Source organism: Alosa pseudoharengus, unplaced genomic scaffold (genome assembly GCF_046254945.1).
Source record: "Alosa pseudoharengus isolate Yale_2024_CS ecotype anadromous, Long Island Sound unplaced genomic scaffold, YU_APseudo_1.1 YU_APseudo_1.1_scf_19, whole genome shotgun sequence".
NCBI classification, from domain to species: domain Eukaryota; kingdom Metazoa; phylum Chordata; class Actinopteri; order Clupeiformes; family Clupeidae; genus Alosa; species Alosa pseudoharengus.
Window position 1 is genome coordinate 21,672,611 of NW_027468657.1, and position 26,492 is coordinate 21,699,102.

Below are 26,492 nucleotides of genomic sequence, written 5' to 3' on the forward strand. Positions count from 1 at the left end.
AATATTTCATTGTTAAACAATTTAACCCTTTAAACTACTGAACTTTTTAACTGTTCAGCCATTGTAACTGTTACTTGTCATCAACTATGACTCTTACGCATGGTTAGCATAGTTAGCATGTTAGCATGCTAGCTTGTTAGCATGCTAGTTAGCATTTTAAGCAAAACTACTAAAATTGATTAGCTAAGTTAGCTAAGTAACATGGTTAGCATAGTTAGCATGCTAGCATGTTAGCATGCTAGTTAGCATTTTTTATAAAACTGCTAAAAATGATTAGCTAAGTTAGCTAAGTCACATGGTTAGCATAGTTAGCATGCTAGCATGTTAACATGCTAGTTAGCATTTTTAGCAAAACTGCTAAAAATGATTAGCTAAGTTAGCTAAGTCACATGGTTAGCATAGTTAGCATGCTAGCATGTTAGTTAGCATTTTTTATAAAACTACTAAAAATGATTACCTAAGTTAGCTAAGTCACATGGTTAGCATAATTAGCATGCTAGCATGTTAGCATGCTAGTTAGCATTTTAGCAAAACTTCTAAAAATGATTAGCTAAGTTAGCTAAGTAAAATGGTTAGCATAGTTAACATGCTAGCATGTTAGCATGCTAGTTAGCATAGTTAGCAAAACTGATCAAATTAATTAGCTAGGTTAGCTAAGTCACATGGTTAACATAGTTAGCATTGCTAACATGCTAGTTAGCATAACTACTAAAAATGAAAAAATTAGCTAAGTTAACTAAGTTAAGCATTATCCACCTATTTAACCGTTCAATCATTCCAACTATATTAAACCTTATCTACCAAGCAAATCATTTAACCATATAAACTATCCACCTATTTAACTGTTCAGTCACTCCAACTATATTAAACCTCATCTACCTAGCAATCAATATAGTTTGTTTTTACTCTGTATGATATTTTACATCATATTTTTTGCATTTTCATGCACTGTATTTCCTTCAGGAAATGCTTTTCTAGTTATTCTTCTTCTTCTAACGCAGTTAATGCAGCTTCAACCGTTTAACGTAGAAACTTCATTCAAACTGCGTTGCGTAGGCTTTGTATTTTTCATCTTTGTAACTTTTATACTTTTTAAACTATTAATTAAAAACTGCTCAAAATTTCCCCATAGACTTAACATGGGCTGATGACATCACAATGGACTAATTAACTTGATTTGCACCTGGTATTATCTTCCAGCTGCTCATCTAGGCCCCATCAAAGAATCAGTTCAACTGATTGCACCTGTATCAACTGCTTTCTACTGAACTAGACCAACTCTCTCTGTCTCTCCATTCTACAAGGATATGACACATTTCCTCCAACTTTCTATCCATTCATCCTCTTCAAACCATTCACTCATCCACCCATTAAACTATCCATCAACATCCATTAAACAATCTGCCTATCAACATCCATTCAACTTTCTGTCTATCAACATCCATTACACTATCTACATTTAACTTTTAAACTATATACTCTGTCTCAGGCTTTAAGCATACAATATGGCTCTATTAAGACTGCCGTTAAGCAATTAGAATCCTATGGCAGGTGTTCGGGCCAGCTGCATCAACTGCCAGTCTCAGGCTTTAAGCATACAAACTGGCCCTATTAAGACTACACATCCTGTCCAACTGCTTCCTCTGCCAAACACTGTTTCAAAATAAAAGTCCTCACTACAATATTTCAATGTTAAACAATTTAACCCTTTAAACTACTGAACTTTTTAACTGTTCAGCCATTGTAACTGTTACTTGTCATCAACTATGACTCCTACCCACTGTAGCTGGTTAGCTAAGTTAGCTAAGTAACTTGGTTAGCATAGTTAGCATGCTAGCATGTTAGCATGCTAATTAGCATGTTAGTTAGCATTTTTAGCAAAACTCCTAAAAATGATTAGCTAAGTTAGCTAAGTCACATGGTTAGCATAGTTAGCATGCTAGCATGTTAGCATGCTAGTTAGCATTTTTAGCTTAACTGCTAAAAATGATTAGCTAAGTTAGCTAAGTCACATGGTTAGCATAGTTAGCATGTTAGCATGCTAGTTAGCATTTTTTGCAAAACTGCTAAAAATGATTAGCTAAGTTAGCTAAGTCACATGGTTAGCATAGTTAGCATGCTAACGTGTTAGCATGCTAATGAACATTTTTAGCAAAACTGCTAAAAATGATTAGCTAAGTTAGCTAAGTCACATGGTTAGCATCGTTAGCATGTTAACATGCTAATTAGCATAGTTATCATAACTAATAAAAATGATTAGCTAGGTTAGCTAAGTCATATGGTTAGCATAGTTAACATTTTAACATTGTTAGCATGCTAGTTAGCATAGTAACTTGGTTAGCATTATTATCTTTGTTAACATTGGAGCCATTCCAACTGTTAGTTATCGTCAACTATCTGCCTAAATAATTTAACCATTTCAATTATCAACCTATTTAACTGTTCAGTCATTCCAACTATAGTAAACCTTATCTATCAAGCAAATAATTTAACCATATGAACTCATCATATTTTTGCATTTTCATGCACTATATTTCCTTCAGGAAATGCTTTTCTAGTTATGTTTTAATCTTTTGAGACAATTGGGTACACTTTTGTGTAGTCTGTGAAATGGGTCTTAAATCTAACTTTTTGAGGGGCACTGACGCTGCCATGACGCTTCTGTTCCTAGATACACTGACTGGACTGATTAATTATGTTTGGGAGAAAAGAGATATAAGCACTTACACTGAAAACGGATTGGTTGATTTAGCAAAACAGACCAGGATGCTCTCTGTCTTGGATGCGCTTCAGGCACAAACGCACCACTCCTCTCTCTCTCCCTCTTCGTTGTGTGCGCATTAAGCTATGCACACGCGATTTGAAGCAAAGATTCTAGAATCTTTGATTTGATGTCCGGTCTGGCTTGCGTGCTCTTGTTCGCTCTAGGTTCCGGGAGATTTTATGTAATTTGCGGGCGTCAGGAAGCCGCTATCAATATGTGGGAGACTCCCAAAACTTCGGGAGACTTGGGATGTCTAGCTAGACAGCACTTTGTCGCCAGCACAGAATGTACAATGTACCTTAATGTTGTCATGTTTAGCTCACACAAAATCAAAGTAATGACTGATGAAATGTGCATCTCTCTCTCTCCCTCCATTGTTGTTTACGTTTGTGTCGCTGCACGTGAATTGTCCTCATGCTGAAAACGTGAGCATAGCCGACATTAATCCCCAAGACAAGAAGAAAGCAAAGAATATATCTTTTTATTAAGGAAAATGACAAAAATAGTAACGCACAGTAACTTAGATAAGTAACTTTAATCTGATTACTGGTTTGTAAATAGTAGCGCGTTAGATTACTCGTTACTGAAAAAAGTGGTAAAAATAGACTAGCGCGTTACTAAGTAACGCGTTACTGGCATCACTGGCTCTGGGGTACATCTAGTTAAAGGTGAAGCTGCTCAGTTATAGTTTCAATTGTTCTCTCCTTCAGAGTAATTATACATATTTTAAAGATGTGGTAATATGCCTGAAGGCATTAGTTTGGCATTGTTTGCCATCGTTTGTCATTGAAGTATGAACTGTGATGACATTGTGTAATTCATTTAATCTTGATATAGATCTGTCGTATATTGGATACATATTACATTAGATTATTGTCTGGTTTTGGCAACAATATTATCTTCTATAACCTACCTCTCTCTCTTTCAGTGTAAACATAACTGACTCTTTCATTGTTTCTTTTACATTTTATTGTGCTGCTCTGCAGTATGCCAACATGTGACCATCCTGACCTGCCAATGAGTGATCTACAGGGAATTATTCAGAATCATAAAGCCACTCTGAAACGCAAGAATGAAAACTTGATTGAAACCATCACTGTTCAAGAAACCCAAAGTCCACTCAGTATGCTGTACACAGAGCTCCTTATCACAGAGGGAGATAGTGAAGGAGTCAACGAAGAACATGAGGTTCTACAGATTGAACTGTCATCCAGGAAAACATCCAGGAAACAAATCTCACAGGATGTTAAAATCCATTGCAATTACATCTTCAGACCATTGCCAACTCATGCATCCAAAGACCTTAGTGCAACCAATCAAGAGCAACAAATCAAGACAGTGCTAACCAAGGGCATTGCCGGTATTGGAAAAACCATCTCTGTGCTGAAGTTTATTGTGGACTGGACAGAGGGACACGCCAATGAAGATGTCCATTTTATGATCGTTTTTCCTTTTCGGGCACTGAATTTGGTTAAGGATAACCAGTACAGTCTTCATGGACTCCTGCTAGAGTTTCACCCAGAACTGAAAGAGCTGGATCCAATGACATATGAGCAATACAAAACGGTCTTCATCTTTGATGGTTTAGATGAGAGTCAATTTCAGCTGGATTTCTCCAAGGAGTTGTATGATGTCACTAAAATATCATCAGTCGGTGTCTTGGTAGGAAGTCTGATCAAAGGAACTCTTTGTCCCTCTGCAAAGATCTGGATAACCTCTAGACCAGCAGCCACCAGTCAGGTTGACCCTGAGTTTATCAGCCGTGTGACAGAGATACAAGGATTCGATGATTCAGGGAAAAAGGAATACTTCAGAAGAAGATTCAGTAATGATAAGGATCAATTCAACAGAATCATTTCACACATGAAGACTTCAAAGAGCCTCCACATAATGTGTCACATCCCAGTTTTCTGTTGGATTTTAGCATTGGTGTTTGAGCAAATCCAGGGTCAAGAGGAGATTCCTAAAACTCTGACCGAAATGTACATTCACTTCTTGATCATTCAAACAAAGATAAAGAACAAGAAATTTCAGGAAGACACTGAAAACGACTCAAAGAAACTTCTGGAGTCGAACAAGGAGAGTTTACTGAAACTTGGTGAGCTGGCTTTAAATCAGTTGCTGAGGGGCAATATCATCTTTTATGACGAGGACCTGAAAAAATGTGCCATTGATGTCAGTGATGCCACAGTATACTCTGGGATTTGCACTGAAATCTTTCTCAAGGAGGAATATGTCCTGCATCAGAAGAAGGTCTACTGCTTTGTGCATAGAAGTGTGCAAGAGTTCTTTGCTGCTCTCTATGTGTTTTACTGCTATCTAAACAAAAACATGAAGGTGCTTGGGTGTTTCCTTGGTGAGAAATATGAATCTGTGCCAGAAGTGGTTCCTTTGGATGTTCTTCTAAAGAAAGCAGTGGACAAAGCCTTGGAGAGTAACAATGGTTACCTAGATCTCTTCATTCGCTTCCTTCATGGCATATCACTGGAATCCAACCAGAAACTACTTCATGGTGTGCTGCCACACACAGAGAGCAATCCAGAGAGTAGGAAGAAAACGGTCAAGAATCTCAAGGTCATGCAGCAGAATAATGTTCAACCAGAAAGATGGATCAACATACTCCACTGCTTGACTGAAATGCGTGATTGCTCAGTTCATGATGACATTCAAGACTTTCTCCAGTCAAAGATGTACAAAACCAGGTTCACACTTGCACACTGCACAGCATTGGTCTATATGCTTCTAATGTCAGAAGAAGAGCTGGATGAGTTTGACCTAAGGAAGTACAACACATCAGATGAGGGTCGTAGGAGATTGCTCCCAGCTGTGAGATGCTGCAGAAAAGCACTGTGAGTTTTCAGTTTGTTGTATCTTGAGAAAACAACTATCGAGTTTTTTTATTTGAGAGTGAAAGGGACAGTTGCATTGACGAATACAGTATTTGCTATCAAATGTCTACTTGTTTACTGTAAAATGTTTACTTCATATGACACAGAGTGCGCTTCTAAACTGTATCCTATGCCCTATATCTGTCTCTTTCTGTAGATTTGCTGGTTGTAAACTAACCAAAGAGTCCTGTGAAACATTAGCTTCAGCTCTGAGGTCTGGAGATTTCCCTCTGAGAGAACTGGACCTGAGTATCAATGACATTCAGGATTCAGGAGTGAATCTGCTCTCACCTGGGCTGAAGAATCAACAGTCTAATCTGCAGATACTGAGGTCTGTATTTGTAAATCCACTGTTTATCGAATGATTGTCAGTTAACAATTTCAACAATGGTTTGCATTGGCAGATGACCGAAAGGGTCGTTGCACTCATGTCAGTGCCTATATGCAGAACGCTTTAGACCTTAAAGGACAAGCTCGGTATTTTAAACTTAAAGCCCTGTTTTCAGATAGTTTATGATTAAATAGATCGTTTAAGATTGAAATTTGGACACATGCTGCTGTCCTGAGAATTTTCGGTTTCCGTGGTAGCACCCCCCCACCTCCACAACGCTGCATAGGTGCACTGGAACAATCTTTCTAAAATGCATTAAACTTTCGTTTGAAAGGAAGTCTGTGAGTTTTTGCCACAAATTTTCCCGCAATTCGGAACTGCACAAAATTGCCCCATTTTTAGCTGTCTGTTGCAAAATACTTCAAGACAGCGATCTTCTGTTACTTCTGTGTATTCAATGAAATGCCAGTGGTTTGCTTGTAATTGACAAGTGTACGGTGTAAGGTGCATTATCACTACCAACTGGGCTGGAGTGTCTATTATTCAAGCTCTCAACGGAAGAATGTACGGGTGTGAGGCGTTTGGAAAAATAGCTCCACAGTTTAACAATGAATGGTAAAACACCTGTTGGAAAGCATCTTTTGCAGCGATTTTTGTGTGAGCATATCAGTGAACACCCCTGATCACTCGGTGAGTTTCACGTCTTTGTAAACGAAAGTTTAATGCGTTTTAGAAAGATTGTTCTAGTGCACCTATGCAGTGTTGTGGAGGTGGGGGGGTGCTACCACAGAAACCAAAAATTCTCAGGACAGCAGCATGTGTCCAAATTTAAATCTTAAATGTTCTATTTAATCATAAACTATCTGAAAACAGGGCTTTAAGTGTAAAAAAAAAACTTGTCCTTTAAGGGGGATTTTGAGACTCAGGCAATCACTTACCAGCTCATGTCTTTTAAGGCGAGACACTACAGGTGAATAGGGTAAGATTTTTAACAAGCAGATATCACTATGAAACTTCCCCAGTTGATTACTTACATTAATATGAGAAAAAATGTATTACAAGTTTTCTATAATGTAATGTTTACATATGCAAATTAGGCATTATCTAATTAATTATGCACTAATTTCCATACATTTTAAAACACGAAATCTGAGCATTGGATACAGCCAGGTTCAAAATTATGTTTTCATTGTGTTCAGATATTAGATGGGGGAAAATTACAGAGGGATTTATGGATACCTACTTTTGTTATCCTGTAAATCAGAATATGCTGTCAATAGCCTTAAAAAATCGATTTTGCCATGTTTTTAGGCATATAATGTCATGTAAGTCAGGCTAGGAATAATATATCAACAATCCCCTCTTTTCTTCTACATATAGTTAGGCATAAGTTTAGAAAGTTTGGTGTATGTAAGTGCTTCTGAAGTGGAGATTTCGTGCTCAGAGTGGGAGAGGAAACTCATTGTGAGAAAACAGCCTTAAAAGACAGCCAATGAGATTCCGTTCTCAGCCTAGACTCGCCTTTGAATTTTCGCGATTGGTTGCTGATACAAAGGAAGTGTCCATATATTAGGGCCCTATGATTTCCGCGATGCGGAAAACGCGGACGGAATCAAAGAATCTACACATGAAAACGGAATTCTCCTATGAACACGGAATTGCATGGAATTTGCAGATATTCTGTTGACACATAAATAAACGGGTGTTTTTTCTACTTGCTTCACTTTTATTTCAGTTTACTTTAAAACAAAAAGCATATAAGAAGGTCTCTGCAAACCGTGACCAAAAGACATTAGTTAAACGCGTTCCGTAGCCTAGTAATCATAGCTCAAATATTCATGTGCATTGAGTTTGTTGATTGGTGCGTGACGCGATCCCGACAACGGTGGCAAAACACTAAACTGCTTGATTGCTAGATAACTGGGCTAAACAATACCCCAATTACTACTATGAGTCTGAAAACAACTAGTTTGCAAGATTGCAACATATAATTGACCTGACTCGCAAATATACGCGACCATAGAAATCAAAAGGGCATCTTAAGAACAAAGCTAAATCCACTGCGGGCAAATCTCTCCAGCCAAGACAAAGACAAAATCAGTAGATGCAAGACGTGAGTTTGTGGAAGATTGTTGAAATGTGTGCAGAAGATGACATACCACTATGTCACTTTCTTGAAACATTGCAAACAGTCCCATTCCCAGACACGAATGTCAGCAACTTCAAGCAGACGCGCAGACCCACCATTCAAAAAGTGCTGCAATAGAATCTCACCAACGAGAGAGCTCAACATCAAGCGCCTTACCATCATGTAGCCATCCTTCAGTAGAGATGTGTGCTAATGATGGTAGGCTAAATGCTCTAGAACGCAGCACATATTTAAAATAAAACAAGAATCTACAAAAAATAGGCTACTTTTAAGTAGTGGGACATTTTGAGTTACAAAGTGCCCTTTTATTGAGATCTAAACTTGCCGCCTAGTTATGGCCATGTAGTTGAAGTTATATGTAGGCCCTAGGCCCTAACTGTTGTTTTTGCGCAGAGATTTGTTGAATGTTTGGCTCAATGTTGGAGAATTTTGAATGATTGGCTTTGCTGAATATTTAAAAAGCTGAATTGTGTCTGTCATTGAGTTTTTATAAGTGAAGACAAGTAAAAAAAAAAAAAAATCCGAAAAAACGGAATTTGAGAAAAATAAAACGGAATTTGCAAAATAATAAAACAGATTTCATAGGGCCCTAATATATGGATCACATAGCGTGTTACAGGAAAAATAGAGCTTTGCAACGGTACTATACATGATCTGTTTCGGATCACTGTCGCGGGAGTGCATGCAAGGTTAAAATGCTAACTTTTGCTGAATTTAGGAGAAATATACAGGCGCGAGTAGACACAATATAATGAAATAAACACCTAAATGTGTAAATCGGACTTTTTTGTTGTAGTAGTGTGATAGAATACATGCTAAGGTAACAAACTAGCTCAAAATCTCGAAATTGACCAGTGCATGAAAAAATGATGTTTTCACCTGCCGAGTCTTGCCTTAAGTCATTGAGGGTTCAGGGCTTAGACCATTTGGGGGACATTGATTTGGTTTGAGGATGCTACATGTTTTTTTTCCCTTGGTGGGTGCTTTTATTTTGAGCCCCTGGATTTTGGTGTTTCTGCATAGATACATATGTCTATCTGCATAGACTGCATAGATAGTTCGGCATCTAGTAGGGCTGTAACGATACACCGACCTCACGATTCGGTTTGGATCGCGATTTTTGACCCACGATTTGATACAAACCTCGATTTTTCTTTTCTTTTTTTTTGAGGGGGGGGGGTAGACATTTTATTAAACATTTCAATAGCCTACCTTAGAACACCAGAGGATTACAATATACAGTAATATGTAATATAACTGTATTATTTTATATCCTGATATAAAAAGAGAGGGTTACACTTTACTTGACAGTGTCGACATAAGAGTGACATGAACGTGTCATAAACAAGTCATAAACATTTATGACATAACGCTTCTGTTATTAAGTGACATTCGGTTTTTGTCATAACAATTTAGGGTTAGGATTAGGGTTAGGTTTAGAGTTATGCTTAGGGTTAGGGTTGGGCGTAGTATTAGGATTAGAGGTTAGGGTTAGGGTTAGGTTTCATGTGTCATGACTGTCATGTGTTTATGACAGTGTCATGTCACTCTTATGTCAAGTGTAAAGTGTTACCAAAGAGAGAAATACTGTCTGATATTTATGACAGCACACTTTATGCAGATTAGCCTATAGGCTAGGCCTACTATTTCTATTACTCTACCTCTTTAATGCAGCTGTCTGGTTGAAGCCTGGACATATTGTAAACAAAGTAGCATAGTTGGCTACCTTATCATAGTCTACTGATTGGACTGTTCAGTTTCCTGATGTGTGTTTTAAGTTTCAAGGTAATACTTGTGCTCCTTGGGACAGGCCCTTTTGGGAAACATTGGTATTGAAATGATCAGTCAACTTGAATGCAAGAGTTTTAAACAAATATGTGCAGCATGCTAATGATGCTAAGTGGATTTAATAGCAATTTAGCTAGTCATCTTCTATGCGTCCTTGCTTTCACGATTGTGAATGTTTTATTTGGATTGTGTTGGCCGACTGGCGCTTATCCATTGAGCGAGAGAGGTAGAGGGAGGGAGAGCGACAGAGAGCGGGGCAAGGTGAGGGGGTTTACTTCTATACTGTTTGGTAAAGTTGAAAACATAGTCTACAATGAAAGCAACGAGAGGTATGAAATTATGATTTATTTATTTAATTTTGGACAACATAGGCTACCAGTAAGTAAAGCGGGAGATGTGTGTTGCTTATGCGGCCGCGTAAGCTGCAAAGCACTGCATGAAACACTAGAAAGGGTGTGTCGCGGTTTTGCCTTTTCACACCGCGACACAGCTTTGTGGACGAGTGTCACAATTTCGGTTTCGAATCGCATATCGTTACAGCCCTAGCATCTAGTTATAACAGTGGTTACCGCCTGAAATTGGTGGATGAAACCCCAAGTGTTTGATTTGATTGAATATAACCTATGGAGGTGCACCTGTGTGAGTACAGAAAACACCTTAACAAGATTAAATCTTTCAGCCTCAGAGTTATTTGTGTGTCAGCAAGGTTTAGGGTAACATTAAAGGTGAGGTCAGCGATTGCGCAGGAAGTAGCTTTTGTTTATGTTTTTGTTTATATTTACAATTATTAGCAGATACTTTTGTCCAAAACAACACACATTTATATTTTAACCAAGTACCAAACAAAACACACCAGAGAGGTTGCTTACCCCTCCCTTCAATATACTCCACTCAGGGTTTGGTTTTATTTGGGGGACAGGCTGCTCCCACTTGTTTGTTTCCAATTTCCGGAGCCTGGGCTGCCTACAGAGACCGTTTTTTTTTTTAACAGTGTCCTCATGGAATGGGTAGCTAGCAAATCATGAGGAGATGATATCTGAAAGTGACAATAAATGTTATGGGCTTGAAATAAAGTGCAATCACTGACTGTACCTTTAAGTTCCCAAGTTTTGGTATTCCAGTTACACTGCCAGAACTGTCTCGCATGGACTCACTTGAACCGTTTTAAATGGCAAGACTGTTTAGCTCTGTTGAGAAAGCTAAGCCTCATGCTATAATACCACATACTCATAAGTTGCACCTTTACCAGATAAATTTGTCATCACATCGGGAAATTGAGGCGGAATTGGGTTGATAGCATACATTGTGTTCAGAAACAAGCTGAACCCTGTGGGGGCGTAAAAGTGTAACTGCTAGCGATTCCCCCCCATTGACTCAATGGTGAGCTGTTAGCAAGCCTTCCCCCTCGGAGGGGGGGGGGTGTAAAATTTATGTCAAATGGTGGTCGAATGTGCCTGCATCTTTTTTATTATTATTCTAGAGATTTATTTAGACTAAAGTTGTTAATTTGAAGCAGATTTGAGGTCTACATACAGTACCCTCCAGAATTATTGGCACCCCTGGTAAAGTTGTCTAAAAACAGTTATAAAAAATAATCTTTTGGTGTAATCTCACAATGAAAACCATGAGGAAAAATCCAACCATGAAAGGAAGTTTATTCTGAGAAAAAGGAAAATCTCATAAAGAAAGAAAAACACATCAGTCACAATTATTGGCACCCCTGCTTACAGTATATTGGCTCCTGTTGCCAATAAAACAGCTCGTACTATTCTCCTATGACATCCCATAAAGTTGGAGAATACAAAGCAAGGGATTTGAGACCACCTCCTTATAAAATCTCCCCAGGTCGTCCAGATTCCTAGGTCTACACTCATCCCACTGTTTTTCTACAGATTAGATTAGGGGGTAACACTTTATAATAACTACACACAATTCATCATTTATTAAGCCTTTGTTACTTATTAGTTAATGTTTTGTTCATCATTAGTCATTTCTTGTTCATACATAAATTATCATCAGTAAAGCATTTGTTCACACAATTATAAATGGTTTGTTCATAGTAAATAAGCCTATCCAAAAAATATGTTTGTAAGTACATGATTTATACTTAATAAGTAATGAAACAACCACTTATGAAATCATTTTCTTATTATAAACCAGTTGCAAACTATTACAAAATGCTTTGTTTATCATTTGTAAAGCATTGTTCCTATGTTAATTCTAATAAATAGAGTATTTGTACACACAGTTATAAATGGTTTATTCATAGTAAATAAACCTATATCTAAAATATGTTTATGAATTATTGTTAATACTTAATAAATTATGCAATATACACATGCACTAATGATTAGTTAGGGTGAGGATACATATTTTATAAACCACTTCCTAATACTATAATTCATGATTAACTCAGGGGTTACAAGTGGTTAGTTAATGATATTTTGTGAGCTTATCTAAAGTGAGGACTTTCTATGGCTTGCAACACATTTTCAAATGAGTTGTAAAGATTGCATTCACATTCATTCATTTAGCAGACAAGCAACGTACACATGTCAATTAAATTGAAGGCCATTGACATAACAGTGAAAGCCGGGAATCGAACCCCAAACTTTTCAGGCTACTACATGCTAGTCCAGCTCCTTATCCACTACACTACCTTGGCCCAGATAGAAACCCCTACAACTATGCAAGAGTTTCTGTTTTCTTCTACTACACACTGTTATTAAACATCTGTAAACTATTTTTAAATGCTGTATTCTTCATTTGTAAAGCATTATTCCTACATTGATTCTCATCTGTAAATCATGTTTACACACAGTTAAAAATGGTTTGTTCATAGTAAACACGCATATCTATATTATATTTTTGAATTGACTGTTGTAATACCACTGGGCAGAGGTAGTGTAGTGGATAGGGAGCCAGGTTAACATGTAGTAACCCATAAAGTTGGGGGTTCAAGCCCCGGCGTTCACCAATGTGGCCTTGCCCTTTAATTTCATTGACATGTGTAAGTCGCTTTGGGTGAAAGTTTCGGTTAAATTAATAAATGCAAGAGTAAACTTTATAACTCATTTGTAAATGTGTTGCAAGGCATAAAACGTCCTCACTTTAGATGAACTCACAAAATATCATTAACTAACCATTTGTAACTCCTGAGTTAATTATTAATTATAGTATTAGGAAGTGGTTTATAACATATGTATCCTCACCCTAACTAATCATTAGTGCATGTGTATGTAACAACTGTTAAATAATAGAACTATTACTTAATCAAAAACATATTATTGCATCATTTATTAAGTATTAACAATAATGTATAAACATATTTAACATATAGGCTTATTTACTATGAACAAACTATGTATAACTGTGTGAACAAATGCTTTACTGATGACAAATAAGAAATTACTAATGATGAACAAACCATTAACTAATAAGTAACAAAGGCTTAATAAATGATTAATTGTGTTTAGTTATTATAAAGTGTTACCGATTAGGGTACTGAGATGGCAAAGGCAGAATGGTTCACAATGGCCACAAAAGATGGGCCTTGTATATATACGATTTTCAAGGGGTGCCAATAATAAGGGCAATGTGTTTTTGTTATTATTAATATTTCTTTGTGAGATTTTCCTTTTTTCTCAGATCATTTCAGAGTTGGATTTATCCTCATTGTTTTCATTGTGAGATTAAAATAAATCACCAAAAGATTATGTATGTCCATATGAACAATAAAAACCTCATCAAGGGTGACTAAAATGTTGGAGTTAACTGTATGTACTGAATCAAGAAGCCTGCAGTTAACTTTTTAAATCTTTATGCCAAACCTCTTTTCTCTCCTACTCTGCAGATTGGCTGGCTGTAATCTCACTAATGTGTCCTGCACATCTGTAGTCTCGGTTCTACAGTCAGCAAACTCAGCTTTGAGAGAACTGGACCTGAGTCACAATAATCTTCAGGATTCAGGTGTAAGACTGCTCTCTGCTGGGCTGGAGGATACAAACTGTAAACTGGAGGTTCTGAGGTTAGTCATAATACGTATAGTCAAAGTCCTTCTAGGCAAGTCTCACTATTCACAGGGAAGCTACACCAGGTGCGTAACTAAAGCGTTTCGTTCGTGTTGTGTCTGCTGCAACAATTAGCTTCCACTATAATCAATGGAAGTAGCTAAACCAGACGTGAGAGCGGCACGTACATTCGAAAAAAATAGACCAGTCTTCTAAAATGGTTTTGACGCATCGCGAACGGAATGCTTCAGTTGTGCGCATGTAGTTTCCCTGTCAGCGGCCATCTTAGTAGTGGCTTCAGGCAGCTATTTTGGGCAGCTATTTCAGAAGATGACATCAATCATGCTGTTTCCAATAATGTGGCTGGTTACTTACATCACAGGAAGGGGCGGGATATGTGTAGACAACTGCCATATTGGCATTACAAACTAACCCCATACATTTGTATGGAGGATTCTTTGAGTGCTGTGTCTCCTCATTTTAAAGTGTCTGGTATAGTCTTTGTAATTCAATTCAGTTAAATTCAAAACACTTTATTTATCCCCTAGGGGCAATTTGCACAGTCATGTAGAGTAGTACACAAATATAATTTATAAATAATATAAAAATATATATAGAGGTGTAAAAAGCAGTAGAAAATAAATGTATGTAAAACAGATTCAGTTATAAAGTGCCCTGTGCTTGTTAGCACCATTACATGCACCAGTCAGCAAAATAGACACTATGTGCATGTAGTATTGGCTGAGGTAGAACCTGGTCTGAGAGAGGAGAGGGGCTGTGGGGGGAGTGGAGGGGTAAAGTGTTGCTGTGGAAGTATCAGAAGGGCCATATTCCATGATCTCGTCCAGGAGCAACAAGAGGGAGTGTGCAGTATGTTTTCTGGCTTGATTTTATAGTTTCAAAGCCACCTATGATCACTTTCAGTGAATCTCTTGTATTTAATTCAGTGCTCAGTTGAAGAGACTGTGAATGACAAAGCACTTACAAGAATTATTAATTGATTTGACCACTGTTGTAACATATTGTATAAAGCGGCCTATAGGGCCGTTTTCACCAACAAATTCAGGGCCAAAAGAGGACCTACCCTGTGGTAGGTACTTTTTTTGTCGCGAAAAAGTCTTCAATGCTGATTGGATATGACTATACGGAAATGTAGGCTACATGTCGGCTTCAACTAGCCTGACAAGCCAGACCCACATCAAGATGTAGGCTCTGGGAACTCACCATTCTATGCCCACAGAGACCTCAGGTTTGAGTCCAGTCTGGGGTGATTCTCCAAACCTGCTTCCCATCCAAGGGGGCAGGCGAATTCCCTGAAGTAGAAAATCAATGGAGGCGGGAGGGACCATCTCTCTGCTCACCCCCATAGAAGCCCATTCATTTTAGGATTTTTTTGAAATACCAAAACTTCATATAACATATATCCTGTACCGACATTGTAGCTTCTGTATTATCTACATAAACAATACAAGGCAAAACAGACTCGACTACCTCATACGTAACGTTGGGTTCCCGTAAGAAGAATGTTTAGCATGTCCGGTTGTAGGGAAGCTAACGCACCGTAGGGATGGGATACCATTGTATGTTAAGGTAAAGCATTGCATAGAGGCAAGTAAACCTAATAAAAAAACGACACTAACGATAATCATTTCAGAGGTTTTCGATGGCTAATAAAATCTGTGATAACAGATTAACAGTAATGAAATCTGTGCTTTGCGCAGTAACTGCTAGGTCCAAGATTTCCAGTGAGTACAAACAGGATTCAAACACTGTTTAGGTGAATTAAATGTGTAATCGGTCGCATTTGTAGCTCTTCTGACTTATACTTGTTATATTTGACGTTCCCTCCATTTAAATGAGATGACCCGTGTTCCAGTGTTTTCTCTAGATTTTTTTTTTCCTCCCCTGGTTGCTAATCACACTATTTTAAGGTGTTTTGAGAGGGACAGGCCCATCTTTTGTCTGACACACGTCACGTTACCCCATGCATTAAACCAAATGTCACTGCTTGAATAAATGAAAAACATACTGAACATAGACATCGTCATAGTTCACAATGACAATGAAAATGTTTAGCCTACTTGGTTTCTGACAGAAATTACGTTTTGTGCCAACATATTGTAGAAACACAACCACGGCCTTTATTTGGTGAACGTAGGTGCAAATAATCTCCTTTTCTTTATTTGGTTATTATATAGTCTACGATTCACTTTAACCACAACTGCATACAAAACGTTTGCCGTCGGCACATTTACAAATATGCTATAATGCAATTTACCTTCGTTATCAGTGATACTTTTTGCTTTGAATCGCAATTGAGTGTGCATTTAAAGAAGCACTATGCAACAATTTTAGCAAAAATTACCTTAATTATGCAGGTTGAGAGTCATTCTGATGGTTCTACAACACTTTCTGGGTCGTTTGGTGGGTGCTTCGTCTCCCCCTATCGCTTCTCCGCGGAAAAACCGAATATGCAACTTTCTGAACCTGGTCCGAATAAATCCGGATGTGACTCAGCGGAAGTATCCAATCGTGCCTCGAAAATGTAGTCAGATTATAGTTTCGAAGAAGACTGCAAAACGGACGGCGACTTGGCTTTGTTGCTGTTGAAATTGTAAGTAGCCTACCCTTGGGTGAACTTCGTCTTTGTAATGTGGTTTGATAGTCTCTTGAACAATGTGTTTGCTCGACCGTTTTATTGTGAGCCCTGTATGTGTTTAGCTTGGTTTCTTGATGGCTAGCTCGCTAGCTAGTGGGGGTTCACTTGCTACCGAAGCTGCAGGGGGAGCTGTGTAGTGAAAAATGTGAGCCCAAATCTGGCGAAAACCCAGAAACAGCGAAGGAATAACCAGACCTGCATAGTGCTTCTTTAATGCAACATGCCACATGATTTCCAAGAGACCTTTAGACAGGCTCATTTCTGACTTCACCAGACTATTATTGCATTTATTTATGTTGTAAGACGTGAAGAAATGAATGACATCGGCAATAGCCAAAGCTACACACAAATTCATAATTCACTAAATGGACACAGAGAGACTTTCGCTATCGTTCGGAAAAAAATAGCCAGGCTACTATATAGAAATACTTTGAAATTCTCTTTGAGTCGGATCTGCTCCACCTTTCCACCAAGTTTTGCAGAAATTGTGCCCGTGGTTTTTGCAATATTGTTGACAGAGACTATTTGTGTGGTGCAACCTGTTAACCCTTTTTATTTTTACATCAAAATTTTAAAAGGCCATGGCTTGCAAGTGGTCAGAGATAAAGTCCTACTGTAAATGTGAAAATCATTGAGTATGAACAGAAGTTTATGAAGGGGGTAAATGTACTCATCTAATTTGCATATTGTGACGTCACTGGATGGTAACCACCGTGAATTATGCACATTTCAGTAAATACTAGATGTTGAACATCGATCATATTCTCCAAAAGGCAGATATTCTCCTTCAGATATTCTCCTTTTTTCAACATTTGGTGTATTTCTGCTTCAATTTGTGCAAAACTATGGCCCGCATCGCTTCCGCGTTATGGAGGAAATGCACGTCTTCTTCGTGTGTTTCTCGCGTGCTTCGAAGCTCTGGGTGTCTGCCAACTAGTGGTCAAGAGTACAAATGGGATTTTACACTGTACTCGGGTCTATCGTCTGTTTTATTCAGTAATGACGCTTGTCGCAATATTGCGACATGGGCGGTTAGAGGGTTAAATATTAGTAGTTCATAAACTCTCAATATAGGTTGAAATTAAACTAAGATGGAACTTACGTTCAACTTACGTACAAATGTAATGAATTGTATGGATGAATGTAATGTAGCCTAACTTGTGCAATGGGCTGAAGTGCAGTGGCTGCAGGACTACAGAGCGAACGTGAGACGTAAGAGTGAAGAACAGCTCAGCGCTTGCTAGAGATTACATTTTTTTAAAATATTTAACTTCGATGACTTTGAAGGTGAAGGAAGTGTGAGAAGAATTTCTGTGTGAACCATCTATCATATGAGTTACAAGATTCCGTTCGATGGCTAATGTCACAAAGTTAAGTGCGAGTCTGCGCAGTACTGGGGGACCAAGTGAAAAAACGTTCAATTTGTGTCAGTGCCCTCCCATTGAAAACAATGAGTCTGTTCATCCATTTCTTTTACTGTCTATGACTCTCCCACTGATATTCTGTCCAGTCTTTACTGTCCTATCAAAATAAGGCTTAAAAGCCAAACAATATAACTTTGGAAAAAAAAGTCAAAAACATTATGCAAATAGCAAACAATATAAAAGCTACTGATTTTTCTCATTCATGGTTAATTTAGCATTGTGTAACTAGTCGACTGCCTAAAAAGAAAGTGATTAAGTATGAGGGAAGCGGGAGACAAGAAGCTAGGGGTGTAGCTAATTAGAGATACTAGATGATCATTCTGCAACCTTTGTTAATGAGACCATCTTTTATTTCACCTAAAATTTGAAGTAATTGATTGCATTCATTGCACTGTTCATTAGGAATTATAAGCATTTATATTAAATAATGTGTTACTCTTCACAGGTCCTGTAAAAATGGTTAACAGCTATTAAGTTGGATAAATGCCAGTGTTTGGATCTAAATCTTTCCAGGGACAGTACCAGTCAGACTGGACGCATAGACTGTGATATAGTGGTGACCTCTGCGCCATAAAGAGCATATTACTTTTTGTTTTAATTTGCAAAAAAAACATTACACAGGCCTGATGTTCTCATCTGACTACAACCTCCTTGACACTCATACAGATCTCTTTATCTCTTCATCAATCTGATTTCAGACTCTCTGGCTGTTCAGTGACAAAGGAAGGCTGTTCTACTTTGGCTTCAGCTCTGAGTTCCAACAACTCTTATCTCAAAGAGCTGGATCTGAGTTACAATGCCCTCGGTGATTCAGCAGAGAATGTGTTCTCAGCTATTCCGCAATGTCAACTAAAGACACTTAGGTACGTATTACGGCCGTGTGTGTGTGCGTGTGTGTGTGTGTGTGTGTGTGTGTGTGATTGTGTGTGTGTGTATGTGTTAGCTGGATGTGAGTGTATAGCCAATTTGTTAAATTTCCCAGTCTTCTTCATTGTTGTACAGTTTAATAACTTGGAGTTAACTTCACATATTGTTCTTCACTAGCACAGCCAATACGCAGAATGTTTCTTACCGTGAAATGCTGGACTGTTTTTCACGTGTAGAATTTTAATGTACAGAATTCAAATATTGTTCTTTCTCTGTCTAGACTTGTTGATTGTCAACTTACTGCACAGTCCTGTGAAGCTGTTGCCTTAGTTCTTCAGTCAGCGAATTGTCCACTGAAAGAACTCGACATGAGTCACAATGACCTTCAGGATTCAGGAGTGAAGTTTCTCTGTGTTGGATTGAAGAATCCAGTGTGTCAACTGCAGATATTAAGGTTGGTGGTGATTCAGTTCCAGAAACTTCTCAATTATGTTTTTTTTTTTTCGTTATTATTTCCAAACTAAAGATTTATTTCAAAATGTCATCTTTCTAGGTTGTCCTGCTGTTTAGTTACTGTGGATGGCTGTGCATTTTTGGCTTCCGCACTGAGTTCTAACCCCACACACCTGAGAGTACTGGACCTGAGCTACAATCACCCAACAGAGTCAGGAGTGAAGCTGCTCTCTGCTAAACGAGAAGATTCACACTATCAAATTAAACTGAAGTATGTAGAACAGCCCTATTCTATTATAATGATATAGGGCTCTATCTTGGTGATCTAAAACACAGCGCAAAGCGTATTCTTATCACAACGCAAAGCTTATTCCTATCTTAAACTCAAATTTTGGAGGGAGTAGGGAGCTAGCTCTCTGTTTTGTTTGAACATCAACAGAAGTGACGGATCCCCGCTATCGCTGACACAACCTTTAAACAATGCGCCCAGGGGTGTGGCAATTAAAGACATAAGGTGTGGTCTGGCACATGATCTTAAAATCACTATCTTACACAATCTAAAGAATTATGCCACTGACCAAGAAAAAACCTGGTCTATAGCAAAAGGCACATATTAATGGGGGTGGCTAGGCACTCAGTCATTTCAAATTGATGCAAAAGTTTCAATTTAATTTCTAAATGGAAGATAGGGGTCTATATAGATTGGTTCGAGGGCCAAGCAAGCTGATCAAGAAATTACAGGTAGCCTATATGTAAGCCTATGCCTATGCTGGCAATGCTCCAACTACGAGATGCATCGAAGAAATCAAAGTCGCAGTAGTGACGTCACGTGATGGTCAAGGGTCGTAGATTATCGTTGACTAAAACATATATTTGTGATGTGGTAATGGTAATTCAAACATAAAAATATTTCACATATTTTTCATTTATGTTTTATTTTAGCAAACTAAAATACTGTTTTGGTCCTCATCCGCTACCTGCCCGCAAGGAGTTTATTATCTGCCCGTATCCCCACCAGTGAATTTTAGGAATGTCACAATCCACCCATTTTAGCCACTTTTATGCGGGTAGTGTACCCGACCCGTTGCAGGACTCTGGTGTAAGCTTTAGGAAATATATGATTTCTATGGTAGAATCAGTTTCCCCTTCATTATTTACAGACCAAACACTTGTAACTTGAAACAGTTGTAAACATTTTCGCCTAAATCCAAAAAATCCCATTCATTTTAATGGGAAATCTACATAAACTCTAATTGAAGAGTAATTTCTTGATCAGCTTGCTTGGCCCTCGAACCAATCTATATGTGCCTTTTGCTATAGACCAGGTTTTTTCTTGGTCAGTGGCATAATTCTTTAGATTGTGTAAGATAGTGATTTTAAGATCATGCGCCAGACCACACCTTATGTCCTCATTTAAAATAGCACAGCAACGCAAGCGACAGAAAGAAAATAGAAACTCAAAATGTTGCGTAGCATCTCGCTGCTCGCATTGATGCAGTCAGGACACTCCAATTGAAAACAATGTAATTAAACAGATTTTATCGCTAATGAAATAGTACGCGTTAGATTACTGGGTCTGATTAGAGTAACATGAGCAGTGATGTCAGTAACGCATTACTCAGTAACGTCACTGCCCATGACTGATTAAGAAACATAATGTGGACTGGACAAATCCCTAAATGTATTTGAACTGTTCGCTAGTGATTATGCATTTTAGATCGCCAAAATAGGGCCTATTGTGTTTTCACTGTGAGTCCAAATATTTTCTTCTTTGGCATCACATGTAGTTGTTCCCAACATTGTTTGCATCTTTACAAGTAACAGAGGACAACTTGGGCTATGTTCACAGTCTGCAGCCATAACAATGTGTGCTAATCAAGAGTTAATGTTAGTAACATACTAGTTTTCTCCAGTAATGAATATGGTACCGTCTTCCTTTCTGCCATTTGTTATGGAATACACAAACGACTCAGCTTTTAATTGGTGAGCTGTCAAAAAAACAACTTCTGAGAAGTTTTCAACTTTAAAAAGATGCTATCAGCTGCAGAAAACTAGTGTTCTTGTTTTGGTGTCCTTGTTAGTTGAGCCCTCCTGAAACTGAAACTCATTTTCTGTCGGTTCTCTCTGTCTCTAGTGTCGACAAAGGAGGAGAGTTCAGGCTGAGGCCAGGGCCCAAAAAATGTAAGTAGTTGTAAAGACACACACACACACACACACACACACCAGCACATGCACATACTGTATACAGTATGGACACGTACACAAGCACAGTCAATAGTACTAAAATGTTATGTCTTCTAATTTCTGTAGATGTCTGTAAACTCTCAATGGATCCAAACACTGTAAGCACACATCTCTGTTTATCTGAAGCAAACAGAAAGGCAACATGGAAAACTGAGAAGCAGGCCCATCCCAACCATCCAGAGAGATTTAAGGGGTTTTGTTATCAGGTCCTGTGTAGAGAGGGTCTGAGTGGACGCTGTTACTGGGAGGCTGAGTGGAATGGGAATGGCGCTGCTATAGGCGTGGCTTATAAAGGCATCAATAGGAGGGCTTTGAGTGACCAGTACTGGACTGGAACCAAAGATAAGTCCTGGCTGGGATACAATGACAAGTCCTGGAGTCTGTACTGTGCTCATAACACATTCTCTGTGAGACACAATAATCAGAGTGACTACATACCGGCCCCCTCCACATTCTCCAGAAGAGTAGGGGTGTATTTGGACTGGCCAGCAGGGACTCTGTCCTTCTACAGTGTCTCCCCTAACACAGGCAGCCTCACACCTCTCTACACATTCCATTCCACATTCACAGAGCCTCTCTATCCAGGGTTTTGGGTTTGGGATTCCTCAGTATCTCTGTGCCAGTGAGAAGATGCTTCCCTTTTTGTGGGACACAACAAACACATTTAACACTTTAAACAAGCATGACTACTTCGATGCATAGCAGGGTTTTCTTTGTACATTAATTTAAAAGGTGAGATAATACTTTGGAAGTACAGAATAAATAGAGAAGGGTAATTATCAAATGAAATGCAGTTAACACCACAAAGTGAACTATTTTGAGATCAAAATGTAAGAGGGTACAGTAGTATATCCATCTCATGTTATTTTATACTCTCAGTTATTTGCGATCATACATGTACGTCATAATGAGACAAGGTTCATCTGATTGCCGTTATTTCTCAAAAACACTTACACATTGAGGTCTGAAATCACTACAGAGTTGTATGTTTTAGAAAGAATGCTAAAGAACATTTGAAAACTCATCAATTTGAATTTTTCTAGAAATGTTATTTCTTTTCTTTACAAACTCACACTTTTGATTGGTTATTTTCTCATGAAACTTAATGAAAATTATATAGACTTCCAGGTTTTGTGGGATTTATGAGGGAGTGTCATAAATATTTAAATTAATAACAGTCAGACAAGCTTAATCTTCGTGTTTTTCATGTGCTCATGTTATCCTTTTTTTCTAATATATTTTTTCCATATAGTCTGAATGTTATTATTTACAGGGAGTGTGGTTAGGTGGTTAGGGATATCAGGAAATGGAACACCAATCATAAAGACAGTGGCTCTCATTTACGAAACGAACATACAAGATAAAACAGGCGGAGGACAGGTGTACGCTCATTTCCACACAAAGCATGGCATTTATCAATTTGAAAGTCAGCGGTGGCTACGCTTGAATCTCACGTCAAGTCTCAACTTGTGTTGGCCTATGCAAGTTTTTGAGGCGGCACAGTATGGTGCAGCAGGGAATCAGCAGAGGATTGGAGAGTTGAAGAGTTGAATTTATGGAATATCTTGGACTTTTCCTTCACATTTGTAGCCTACTTTCCGTAATGTAGCCTGTTATGTTGACACATTTGATGGCTTAGGATAGTCATATGTGTTGAGAATTACTTTTGCTTTGGAAAGCACAACAGTCATAAATCTTTTTTTTCAAGGAACAGATGGCAGGTGTCATGGTTTTGTAATGAATGTATTTGTAATATGCGTTCTTTCTGTGAAAATAAACTTTGTTAGAGGGGATGCATCCCCTCTATTGAAATCCGGAGACTTCTTATTATTACAGTGCATGCAAATGCACTGTATTGTTATTCCACGGGCTTCTTCCGACTTATTATTATTCTTCCAGGCCCTAATTTGGCTTGAACCGATTATCGTAGAAACTTGGTTCAAACTTCGACACGTAGCTCTTGCTGCAAATTTTCGTTCTATGATTTTTCATATTTCTACGACTTTTACTTTTTGAGATATTAAATAAAAACTAAACTTTAAAATTCTCCATAGACTTAACATGGCTTTATGACATCATAATAGGCATTAAGGAAATAGAATGCAATCAACTGCACCTGTGCTCTCTCACTGACTGCCTGCAGCAACTTGAATGGAACCTCTTCTGTGTGTCCCTCTCCATTCAACTGAATAGCTCACTTCTCATCCCAACTTTCTTTCACTTCCTTTTCTTCACTTTTCTTCATTTTCTCTATCCCTCTCTCTATTTCTCCCAATTTCAATAACTTTTAAGTTGTTTTACTATTTACACATTTTAAAGCATGGTAACCACTATAATGACCCTAGCAACAACCTAGCAACCACTTTTATAACATAGCAACCACTAAAATTACCCTAGCAACAGCCTAGCAACCACCTGAAGTACCCTAGCAACAATCTAGCAACCACTTTTATAGCATAGCAACCACTAATATTACCCTAGCAACATCATAGCAACCACTTAAGTACCCTAGCAACAACCTAGCAACTGCCTTAAGTACCCTAGCAACAACCTAGCAACCAATTTTATAGCATAGCAACCACTATAATTACCTTAGCAACAGCCTAGCAACCACCTTATGTACCCTAGCAACAACCTAGCACCCACCTAGCAACCACTTTTATAGCATGGCAACCACTATAATTACCCTAGCAACAGCCTAGCAACCACTTTATAGCATAGCAACCACTATAATTACCCTAGCAACCTACCCAGCAACAACTTTGCATGCACTGTATTTCCTTCAGGAAATGCTTTTCTAGTTATTATTATTTTTCTTTTTACCTTTTTGTGCGCGCTATTCAGCCCAAACCGCTTAACCTCCTGAGACCCTGCGTCCTCGTATGAGGACATAACATTTAGGCTTTGCAGGACTTTCTACTTCAATATTCTGAATACATTTCTGTTGCCCTCATATCATGACAGTTTTTTGCACCAGTTAGTGGTAATAAAAGCACATTACACTGTATTGGGAAAAAACAAGATGGCGTCGATATCAACCTAAATGTTTTATCAGCGGGCACATGACAACTGTTGCCATGGTAAAGTGCCATTGTAATTTATGGGGTTGAAACTTGTTTATTCATGCTTATTAACAGTTCTAGTATGATATGGCATACATTTTTCACATTACTTTTTTATTGTAACACATCAGGAAGCTTTTATCTTTTATGTCCTCATTTGAGGACATCGGGACTTAAAATGTGTGCTTCCAGATTGCTTCCACATAATAGACCTATGGTGCTAGTTCTAAAAGTTTAGCAGTTTCCAATACACACATGCACACACATTGTTTTTTGCATTTTGCACTGTTGTTTTCACACAGTTTTGTCAACTAAACTTAAAATTGATTTTTTAAATTATATGTTCTAATGAATATGCACTCGTTTTACTAAATCATGCGCTCATTTTACTGAGTTGTGCACTCATTCTAGTACATAGTGTGCTCATTTTACTAAATTGTGCACTCTTTTTAGTAAATAGTTCACTCATTTTACTAAACTGTGAGCTCATTTGACAAAAATAGCTAATTTTGCTTAATCATGCTCTCATTGTACTAGAATGTGCACTGAATTTAGCAAATGATGTGCTCAGTTTCATAAATAGTGTGCTCATTTTACTAAATTGTGGGCTCATAGCTAAATTGTACTTGCATTTAGCTAAATTACACACATGTTTAGTAAAATGAGTGCACATTATCTTGATATACACACAAAATATCTTGCAATGACACCTCCAGGGTGCCATACTATCACACACACACACACACACACACACACAGTTTGCATTATTTTGCACATCCTTGAATTTAGTGTTTCATTGTTTATGTTTTTGTTACTTTAAAAAAAAAAAATCAATTGAAATACATAGGTGCACTCTCTCACATGTACCTTTGTATACACGCACGCATGCGCGTGCGCGCACACACACACACACACACACACTAACAAACACACACACACACTTTATACTTTTGTTTTACTCTTAACACTATTCTATTCTGATGAAATAAACAGAGTTACACTTTGTTACACAATGGCGATTTAGTTGTGTTTTATGGTAAAATAGACCCAATGTCCTCAAATTCTCAAAAACTACTTGATGTACAGAGGTGAAATTTATTTTGTATACTCATGAAGCCATAATAAACCAAAATAACTGAGAGAAATAAAAAATGCATTCAAATTTATACCCCTGAGACCCGAGGTTAACGTACAAATTTGGTTGAAGCACCGTTCCGTAGATCTTCCAAGGCTTTACCGTCCTATCCGTTTTTCATTTTTGAGAAGTTTATACTTTTTGAGATATTTGTAATTAAAAGTGTATTTTTCCCCCATAGACTTGAATGGGGGCTGTGATGTCATAATAGAGCCAGCTGCGCTCGTTAAGTAGTTCTCAGAGCAGTTCCCAGGCTAATCAGAACACTGACACAGGTGTCACCTGTGAGGAATTCAACTGTGTCACTCCCCGATGTTAGTCGCTACCCGATATGAGTCACGCATGCTCAGATTGATAGGTTTTACGGCATAACGCCAAGGGATCCGACTGAAATCCATAAAATAATTCACTTTTGTGTTTCAAAAACGTTTTAGCTATCTAAGATTGTTTGATTGCTAACGTTAGCAAACGCCATTCAAGTGACAGCCTTTGTTGTGCTTGATTGCTTACTTACTTGCCAGCAGTGAACAAACTTTGTTATGTAGGTCAATTTTATTGATATTACAGAAGTCTCTCGCTAGCAGGCTATAGCCTCTAATCTAGAACTGACATTAGAGATCATGCCGTGAAAATGTGATGCCTTACGCTAAATAATACATGTACAATACTGTTGTGTAGGCTAATGTCATTATTCTGTGGCTAACAGCTAGAGCCCGAC

The 26,492-nt window shown here is 38.1% G+C and overlaps 1 protein-coding gene across 5 annotated transcripts in view; it reads left to right on the forward strand.

The window, feature by feature from the left end:
- Positions 1-23,389, forward strand: part of LOC143132456 (uncharacterized) — a 69,442-nt gene extending 46,053 nt beyond the window's left edge. For all 5 annotated transcript variants that reach the window (XM_076292006.1, XM_076292007.1, XM_076292002.1 and 2 more), the window contains 8 exons: positions 3,751-5,613; positions 5,810-5,983; positions 13,774-13,947; positions 18,712-18,876; positions 19,161-19,334; positions 19,434-19,604; positions 21,468-21,514; positions 21,644-23,389. In XM_076292006.1, the coding sequence (XP_076148121.1) occupies positions 3,751-5,613; positions 5,810-5,983; positions 13,774-13,947; positions 18,712-18,876; positions 19,161-19,334; positions 19,434-19,604; positions 21,468-21,514; positions 21,644-22,203 (3,328 nt within the window). In that variant the 3' untranslated portion in view covers positions 22,204-23,389. The remainder of the gene's footprint in view (positions 1-3,750; positions 5,614-5,809; positions 5,984-13,773; positions 13,948-18,711; positions 18,877-19,160; positions 19,335-19,433; positions 19,605-21,467; positions 21,515-21,643) is intronic.
- Positions 23,390-26,492: the final 3,103 nt, after the last annotated feature.